The sequence below is a fragment of the Propithecus coquereli genome, unplaced genomic scaffold (genome assembly GCF_000956105.1).
Source record: "Propithecus coquereli isolate 6110/MARCELLA unplaced genomic scaffold, Pcoq_1.0 Scaffold164, whole genome shotgun sequence".
Lineage (NCBI taxonomy): Eukaryota > Metazoa > Chordata > Mammalia > Primates > Indriidae > Propithecus > Propithecus coquereli.
The window spans coordinates 590,677-600,039 of NW_012140969.1; the positions used below are offsets into that span (position 1 = coordinate 590,677).

Here is a 9,363-nt window from a genome sequence, read left to right on the forward strand (position 1 = left end):
GCTTTAAATGTCATCCCACTGTTTTCTGGCATCCATGGTCTCTGAAGAGAAATTGGCTGTTAATCTTATTGAGGCCCTTTTTGTCGTGATGTGTTGCTTTTCTGTTACTACTTTGAAGATCCTCGTGGCTGCTGTAGCTCTGTGGTGTGGGGGATGGTAGGCAGACCCTTGAAGATGCCACAGGACTTTCTTACCATAGTTCAGCAGCTTCATTCTTCACACGTCTTTCCCCGGTTGTTACAAGTTTTCGACTGGATTCCAGAGTTCCACAAAAGTTGATTTCGTCAGTTTTTGCCAGCTCGATAGTTTCTCTTGTGGAGGAATGGAACTACGGAGTTCCCTAGTCTGCTATCTCTGGTGACGTCAACTCCTGGCATGCTGATATTCTGCCACCTGTTTTTGCACACTAGCTGAGAAAACTGATTTACATTTTTGTTAAGTGGTTGAAAGGAGATCAAAAGAAGAATAACGTTTTGTGACCCGTGAAAATGATATGCAATTCAAATTTCGGGGTCCATAAATAAAGTTTTCTTGGAGTAGAGCCAATACCACAGTTCATTTGCATACTGTCTGTGGCTGCTTTCATGCTACAACGGTGGATTGAATAATTATGACAGACACTGCGGTTTGGCTCACAGAACCAGCATAATCTGGCCCTTTACAGAAAAAGTTTGCTGTCTCTAGACTATTGATCAGATTGAGAATCAACTTTTTTTTTTCAAAGAATAGTTTTTATATAGGGCTCTTGCTTCCGACCGCATCACATTAGGAGAACATGGTTGCTCCTTTCTTAGTGATAATAAATTGACTCATGGGTCTAGGTCATTTTTTTTCTAATAGAAATAGTACCATAGTAAACTTTTTTTCCCACTTAATGCCATATTGTATCTTTCTCTATCACTAAGATGTCTGTGCATTTTAAGCTGATTTTGAAGCCAAACTCAAGCCCCTGGTGAAATGGCTTCACTGGGCCTCTCAGGTGGGAAGTTATCCAGACAATTCCTGGACACTGCCTACCTGTCCCCTCCCAACCCTTCCTCCCCTGTAGATATTGATGAATGTTCCACACGCTCTGACATCTGTGGCCCTGGCACCTGCTACAACACCCTGGGGAACTACACTTGCGTCTGCCCTGCGGAGTACCTGCAAGTCAACGGTGGCAACAACTGCATGGGTAGGAAATGTGATGACCCAAGGAACTGGCAGTTACAAAAGCCACCCGTGGGTTCGGGAGAGAGTTCTGGGAGTCTCCAAGTCTTGGAAGAGTAGAGAGAGGTGTGCTTGGGGGAGGAAAGAGAAGAAGAGTAAGCATATTTGAATTGCTGATATGTGGCAGTGAATAAGGCTGCAGGACTCAGGAGCCCAGGACTGCCATGAACAGTTGCCCAGGTTGTGCACTGCCCAAAAGAAATGCCAAAAAATGAATAGCGCCCCCAAGTGTGTTGTAGGGGGAGACATCAAGCCAGTAATTTTCAAATGGATCCATGAATGAGTTCCCATATGTTCGGCTTTCTCTTCCTCTGATTTAGGCAGCCTTTACCCACAATCTTCTCCCTAACTCCAACTGCAGATTTGAGGAAGAGCGTCTGCTTCCGGCAGTATAACGGCACATGTCAAAATGAGCTGGCATTCAACGTGACCCGGAAGATGTGCTGCTGCTCCTACAACATTGGCCAGGCCTGGAATAGACCCTGTGAGGCCTGCCCCACCCCCGCCAGCTGTGAGTTCTTCCCAGCCTGGCCCTTCCCTAGCACGATGGAGGCACAGTGCACTGAGAGCTCCTAGACTAACCTGCCACGTTCTGAGGACAGCTGGAGAATCAAAGTCACGTGCCCATGTATAGAAAGTGACACTTTAGGGTGGACAAGGCAATGGCAACTTTTCTTCTGTTTTGCAGATTTTGAGAATTCAGGATAGACCAGTAGAGCTTTCATTGGTGGGGAAAGAGGCGGGAGCAAGAAGGGGGTCAGTGAATGCCCGGGGCCAGGGAGGAAAGCACAGCTCGTTAGGGAAACCAGGGACCGCCCGGGCTGAGAAAGGGGCAGATGCAGGGAAGCTCCGAGGAAGACTGGAACCCTGGTGAGAACATAGGTCAGGCTGAGGGAGGCTGTTCCAGGCGAGGGAACAGCAGACGCGAAGGCTTGGAGGCAGGACTGAGCAGGACATGTTGACAGCTTGGATGACACCTGTTGGAATGATCCAGCACCCAGCCCAGGTACCTGAAAGAGCTGCAGGAGTGAGGAGCCCTCAGAAGGGGGCCACCAGGGGTTTACAGCCATGTTTGTCTCCTAGGGCTGCTGTAACTAATTATTGATAATGGAGTAGCTTTAAAGACCAGAAATCTGGCTAGGTGCAGTGGCTCATGCCTGTAATCCCAGCACTTTGGGAGACTGAGGCAGGTGGATGGCTTGAGCCCAGCAGTTCAAGACCAGCCTGGACAACATAGCAAGACCCCATCTCTAAAAAAAAAAAAAAACGGAAAAATGAGCCAGGCGTCGGGGCGTGTGTCTGTAGTCTCAGCCACTCGGGAGGCTGAGATGGGAGGATCAGTGAGCCTAGGAGTTCGAGGTTACAGTGAGCTATGATCATGTCCCTGCACTCCAGCCTGGGCCACAAAGTGACGCTCTGTCTCTTTAAAAACACACACACACACACACACACACACACACACACACACACACACACAAAACAGAAATTAATCCTTCCTTGCCTTTCCGTGGCTTCCAGTGGCTCTAGGTGTCCTTTGGCCTGCCTTGGCTTGTATCTACATCACTGCCATCTCTGCCTTTGTCCTCACTTTTGGTTCTTCTCCCAGTGTCTCTCCGTGTCCTCTTGTCTTCTTACGAGGACACCAGTCACTGGATTTCGGGCCCACCCTACTCCAGGACAACCTCATCTTGACATGATTACATCTGCAGAGACCCCGTGTCCAAATGAGGTGGCATTCAGAGGTTCTGAGTGGACGTGAACTTTTGGGCAGGGCGCGTTGCTCAACCCAGTGCACGGTCTGCCAGGGAGGGGTCTGCAAGCGGACCCTTCCGACCACGGGGTTGTGAGGACAGACCGGATGTCACCCATGAGTTCCATGCTGGGACTTAGGGGCCTGCCCTCTCTCGTGCCTTGAGTCCGAGGTGTGGGTAGAGTGTGTCGAGGCGGAGGCCCACACCAGCAAAGGGGCTGCAGAGATTGGTCCGTTCTTGTCACATCGGAGGCAGAGGAGCGAGTGAGAGCCGGGGCAGGGACCTGGGGAGAGGTGGCAGGGGTGACGCAGACCAAACACCTGCTCACGTCTGTTAGGTGGGTCCAGGGACACCTGCCCAGCCTGGGGATCATGTCAGGCACGTGACATCTGTAGCAGGATGTAATTGGAGAGTGGATTGCTCAGGAAGCCCAAGGGTGACGACATCCACTGCCCAGGGCCAAAGTGGCCAGTCAGAGGGTCACAGGGCGGCCCCCATTGGTTGCCCAGAGTCTGCAAGTTTGAGGGGGCTTCAGTAGGGAAGGCAAGGTGGAAGAGAAGGGCCTCCCAGGCAGATGGAATGGTGTGTGCAAAGTGTGGCGGCGTGTGAACAGGTTGCATGCAGACACGCAAGCCCATGGGTGCAGTGGGAGCTCAGGCATCACTGTTGGAAGGAAGGCAGGGGCAGGTGGGAAGGGTTTGGGGTTGGAACTGAAGAGTCCACGTCTCCTGGTGCGGGCAGTGGGCGTGGTTGGTGGCGTCCCGGCAGAGACGAGATAGTAGAGGTCCCGTCTGTGTGTTGGAAAATCACGTGGCACAGGCAAGTGGCAGCTTTTACCCCAGCGCCGACCAAAAGAAGGAGGGAGATGGCCGAGGGACCGCTTAGAGGCGGCTGGGTGAGGGCTGGGCTCCAGGGATGAGGAGGTGTCCCCTTGGGGTGGGTGGCGGGCACCTGGCTCGCCGCCCCAGCCCCAGCCCCGGTCTCCTTTGCCCAGCCGACTACCAGGTCCTGTGCGGAAACCAGGCGCCGGGCTTCGTCATTGACATCCACACGGGGAAGCCGCTCGGTGAGTGTCCGCCACCCTCCACCGGGTCCCACTTGCCTCCCCTCACCCCCCACACCTCCAACTCCCCGGGAATCCTGCCCCCAAACACTTCCTGTCTTTACAAACAGCGAGAGTAATTTTATTAAATTGTTATTCATTTTTTTAAATGATGGTAAAGTAGACACGACATAAAATTTACCATTTTAACCGTTTTTAAGTGCATAAGTTCCATGGCGTTAAGTGCACGCACATGGTTGTGCAACCGTCACCAGCCTCCATCTCCAGAACTTTCTCATCTTCCCAAACTGACACTCTGTCCCCAGGAAACACTCACTCCCCACCCACTCCCCAGCCCCTGGCACCCACCATTCTACTTGCTGTCTCTGTGGATCTGATGCCTCCAGAGACCTCCTATGAGCGGAATCACACAGTGTTTGTCCTTTCGTGACTGGCTTACTTCACTGAGGATGATGTCCCCAAGGTGCATCCGTATTGTAACAGGTGTCATAGCTCTCCCTGTTCAAGTTAAGGTTTTGGGCTGGGTGCGGTGGCTCACGCCTGTAATCCCAACACTTTGGGAGGTCGAGGTGGGAGGATCACTTGAGGCCAGGAGTTCAAGACCAGCCTGGGCAACATACCAAGACCTCATCTCTAAAAAAAAAAAAAAATAGAAAAATTAGCCAATTGTGGTGGCATGCACCTGTAGTCTCAGCTACTCAGGAGGCTGAGGCAGGAGGATCGCTTGAGCCCAGGAGTTGGAGGCTGCAGTGAGCTACGATGGAGCCACTGCACTCCAGCCTGGGTGACAGAGCGAGACCCTGTCTCAAAAAACCAAAAAACAAAAACAAAAAACCCTACATGGTTTTGTACAATTTAACACCTGCATGCCAAATTTCAACGGTGCAGTGTTTAATTGATAAACCCATTTTCAGTTGTTTTAATCCCACAGATGTAGTCTTCTTATTTCAAAAAAATCAGCACCTGGCAGGTAAAACTCACCTCCCAGTCCCCACCTCTAATCTGTCCCTCTTCCCATCTCTAGAGGTTTCCATGCTTTATGCCTGGAATCTTTTTTTTCTTTTTTTAAAAGACCAAATCACTTATAAATACTCCTGGAATCTTTCTTTCTAGTTTTTTCTTCATGTGTTACCCACAGTTAGGTCCACCACTGAAAACATATGGCATTGTTTTCTGAGAGTTTTACATAAATTATAGGATACCCAACATATTCATCTGAAACTTGCTTTTTTTGCCCAAAACGTGTCTGGAAGAACCGGCTAGGTTACTGTTTGTGGCGTGGCCTCTCTTTTTGCCTTACTTTGGAGTATTCCGTGGCGTGGATGCATCCCAGGTCGTAGGCGAGTCTGCCACCGGTGGTCACTTAGGTTATGTGCGTGTGTGTGTGTGTATACACACAGCTATTTATATATAACAGCTTTATTGAGATATAATTCACATTCCATACACTTCAGCCACTTAAAGTGCCCAACTCAGTGGATTTTCGTATATTTGGGGAGTTGTGTGACCATCACCTCAATCTAAGGTCAGAACATTTTGATCACTCACAAAGAAACCCCATCGCTATGAGCAATCACACCTTTTCCTCCCCGCCCCAGCCCCTAGCAACCACCCGTCAACTTTCCGTTCCTACGGATTTGCCGTTTCCTGTACACGGAGTCATACAATATTTGTTTTTTTGTGTGTCCGGTTTCTTCCACTTAGTGGAGCGTATTCAGTGTTCGTTGGTGTTGCAGCGCGCGTCGGGGCTTCATGCCTTTATTTTATTTCTGGAGAATACACCATGGTGCGGACGCCACCTAGTTTGCTATGCGTTCATCCATCGATGTTTCCAGTTTCTTGCTAGATACCGTCTCATACAGCAGGATTTTTTGAGTGTGTGCCGACAACATCATCTCCCAGACTGCAGGGCTGATGAGTCCCTCAGCTCAGGGTCCCCAGAAGTCCCCGGGGAGGCTGGGCTGCCCCTGATGGCTTCTGCTCTTCCCAGACATCGACGAGTGCGGAGAGATTCCCACCGTCTGTGCCAACGGCGTCTGCATCAACCAGATCGGGAGCTTCCGCTGCGAGTGCCCCACGGGCTTCGACTACAACAGCATCTTGCTGGCCTGCGAAGGTGCCACCTCTCCCCTTTGTCCCCAACCCCAGGGTCTGGGTGGGATGCTGGCCCCCACCACACACACTGTGATCTAGGTGAGTCATTTAAACTCTGTGAGCCTCAGTTTCCCCATCTGTGTAAGGGGGCTGTCACCTTTCTGAAGGGCCTCCGTCTCACAGAAGCACCTTCGCTCCAGTTCTGGCTGCTTCCGGAGAGACCACCTGGTCCAAAGCAGGGGGTCAGCTGTCGAGGGGGGCTTCTCCTTCAGCCCCGCCTTGTCCGCTGTATTTGCCCAGATGTGGATGAGTGTGGCAGCAGGGACAGCCCCTGCCGGCGGAACGCCGACTGCATCAACATCCCTGGCAGCTACCGCTGCGAGTGCACCCGAGGGTATAAGCTGTCGCCAGGCGGGGCTTGCGTGGGTGAGCAGGGGCCCCAGGGAGGCGGCAGGGGAGACCCCAGCAGGGCGAGGAGCAGGGAGGAGAAGGAGCCGGGCTCTGTCACCCACTGTGACTTGCGTAGGGCATGGCTCTGCCTCCGTCGGGGTCTTTCTCTTGTCTGGCCTAGTAGAAGCTGGAGGGGGATGCACAGAGAGCACCTGTTAACAGGACAGTTACAGGTGAGCTGCAGTGGCTCACGCCTGTAATCCTAGCATTTTGGGAGGTTGAGGTGGGAGGATTGCTTGAGGTCAGGAGTTTGAGACCAGCCTGGGCAACATAGCAAGACCCCATCTGTACAAAAACTTTTAAAAATTAGCCAGTCGTGGTGGCAGCATGGGAGGGCTCAGGCAAACCCTGTGGGGCGGGGGAACACCACACTGCCTGCACCCCCAGGACGGAACGAGTGTCGGGAGATCCCGAATGTCTGTAGCCACGGTGACTGCGTGGACACGGAGGGCAGCTACATGTGCCTATGTCACCGTGGCTTCCGGGCCTCAGCAGACCAGACGCTGTGCACAGGTGAGGGCCTGCACCTCCCCTGCGGGAGTGGAGTTGGGAACGGTGCTTGCATCCATTCTGGTTCACAGACAGACCTGGGTTTGAGTCCTGACACTAAGATATTGGGTAAATGACTTATCTGCCCCCATGCCTCAGTTTCCCCATCTGTAAAATGGGTTTGGTAACCCCGGGGTTACTTCCCAGCCCTCACCTGCAGGGGTCGCTACACAGCCATCCGGGCAGGGCTGTGTGCAGGGAAGGCAGCGTCACCCTCCCCCACCCCGATGCCCTGGGTGGGTGAGATGAGCCAGGCTCTCGGGCTGTGTCCTGGCAGATGTCAATGAATGTGACCAGAAACCCTGTGGAAATGGGACCTGCAAGAATGTCATTGGCTCCTACAACTGCCTCTGCTTCCCAGGCTTTGCGGCAACACACAACGGGGATTGCGTGGGTGAGCTGGCTGAGATTGGTGGGCAGGCCTTGATGTTCCCCACTGAAAAGTGGGTCTGTGGCCTGAGGGCACCCTCGGAAATAAAGGCTCTTGACCCAGAGACCCCTTTGGAAGATAATCTTGAAGGTTGGGATTTCCTCTGACAATGAGTCAATCATAGTTCTCCACACCCCTTCAGTGACCAGGTGCCAGTCAGGGGACTTTTGGGGGGCTCTTGCCAAAGCTGAGGCTGAAGCTGATGGGAGGCAGATGGACAGGAGAGAAAGGGAGGTGAGAGCAAGACCTGGGTGGTGTGGCACTAGCCAGTTTAGAGTACTGTCCAAACAGCATGGACTCCCAGGTCAGACAGTGTGAGTTCAAATCCCAGCTTTGCCACCTACCAGCTGTGTGACCCTAGACAAGTCCTTTACCTCTCTGTGCCTCAGTTTCCTCATCTGTAAAAGGGAGATTAATAGTAGTAACCTACCAGACCAAGTATCAGACCAAATAGACTTCTCAGCAAGGAATAGACATAGAGAGAGATGTTATATATTGAACAAGGAATCAATTATTCTTAGAGAAGACATAATCAAAATACATATGTAGCTTGAGCAAGAGTGAGATGCTATCTCTATAAAAAATAGAAAAATTAGCCAGGCATGGTGGCATGCGCCTATAGTCCCAGCTGCTCGGGAGACTGAGGCAGGAGGATTGCTTGAGCCCAGGAGTTTGAGGCTGCAGTGAGCTATGATGATGCCACTGCACTCTAGCCCGAGTGACAGCACAAGACCCTGTAAAAAAAAAAATGCATATATATCTAGCAACAGAGCTTCAAAACATATGAAGTCAGAATCGACAGAACTGAAAAAGAAATAGATGAATCCACAATTATAGTTGGTGACTTCAACATTCCTCCTTCAGTAATAAGGAGAACAAGGAGACAGCAAATAAGTAAGCATGTAGAAGACTTGAACAACACTATCAACCGCCTTGGCTTGACACTTATAGAACATTCTGGAGCACACATTCTTCTCAAGTGCACAGGGACGTTTGCCAAGGAAGATCATATTCTGGGCCATATAACAAATCTTAACAAATTTAAAAGAATTGAAGTCACACAAAGTAGGTTCTCGGAATGAAAGGGAATGGATCTAGAAATCAATAACAGAAAGATGCCCAAAATGTTCCCAAATATTTAGGAATTAATATACACTTCAATAACCCATAGATCAAATACACAATCATAAGGGAAATTAGAAAATATTTTGAAATAAATTAAAATGAAAGCGCAACATATCAAAATGTGTGGGGTGCAGCTAAGAGAACACTTAGAGGCAAATTCGTAGCATTAAATGGTTATATTAGACACTATCAGTACAAACATCATAGAATAGTTGGAAGGTTAACATACAGAGTTTGGTACATGAGTGCTCAATAAATCGAAGCCAGTGCCATCAACTCAACTTAGTCGTGTGCAGAAGTGCAAGGGAGGCTCAGTCCACTCAAGCTTTGTGGGTGACCCCACCTGCCCATCTCCCTTCTGCAGACATTGATGAGTGTACTTCCCTGGCGGGGCAGGTGTGCCGATTTGGCCAGTGTGTCAACACCGCTGGCTTCTTCCACTGCCTCTGCCAGGATGGCTTCGAGCTCACAGCTGATGGAAAGAACTGTGCAGGTGAGTCTTCCCATGATGCTAGTCCCATGCGTCCCTGCTCCATGGGTACATGCAATTGTTACTACTGAGTGAACATGGTTCCATGTAATACCCATGCATTTATGTTAAGGTATTAAAAAAAAATCAGCACATCACTTCCTCATTGCCATGGGGTTTGTGGTTTAGGGTGCAGCTGTCTTGAAAATGTACGCTTTCTGAA

General features: G+C 50.7%; 1 protein-coding gene across 1 annotated transcript in view; it reads left to right on the forward strand.

Annotated features, from left to right (window-relative positions):
- FBN3 (fibrillin 3) overlaps nt 1-9,363 on the forward strand; it is a 60,840-nt gene that overhangs the window by 34,937 nt on the left and 16,540 nt on the right. The window contains exons 38-45 of the mRNA XM_012641227.1: nt 1,049-1,174; nt 1,571-1,720; nt 3,955-4,026; nt 6,014-6,139; nt 6,418-6,543; nt 6,955-7,080; nt 7,394-7,510; nt 9,036-9,209. Coding sequence (XP_012496681.1) covers nt 1,049-1,174; nt 1,571-1,720; nt 3,955-4,026; nt 6,014-6,139; nt 6,418-6,543; nt 6,955-7,080; nt 7,394-7,510; nt 9,036-9,209 — 1,017 coding nt within the window. The remainder of the gene's footprint in view (nt 1-1,048; nt 1,175-1,570; nt 1,721-3,954; nt 4,027-6,013; nt 6,140-6,417; nt 6,544-6,954; nt 7,081-7,393; nt 7,511-9,035; nt 9,210-9,363) is intronic.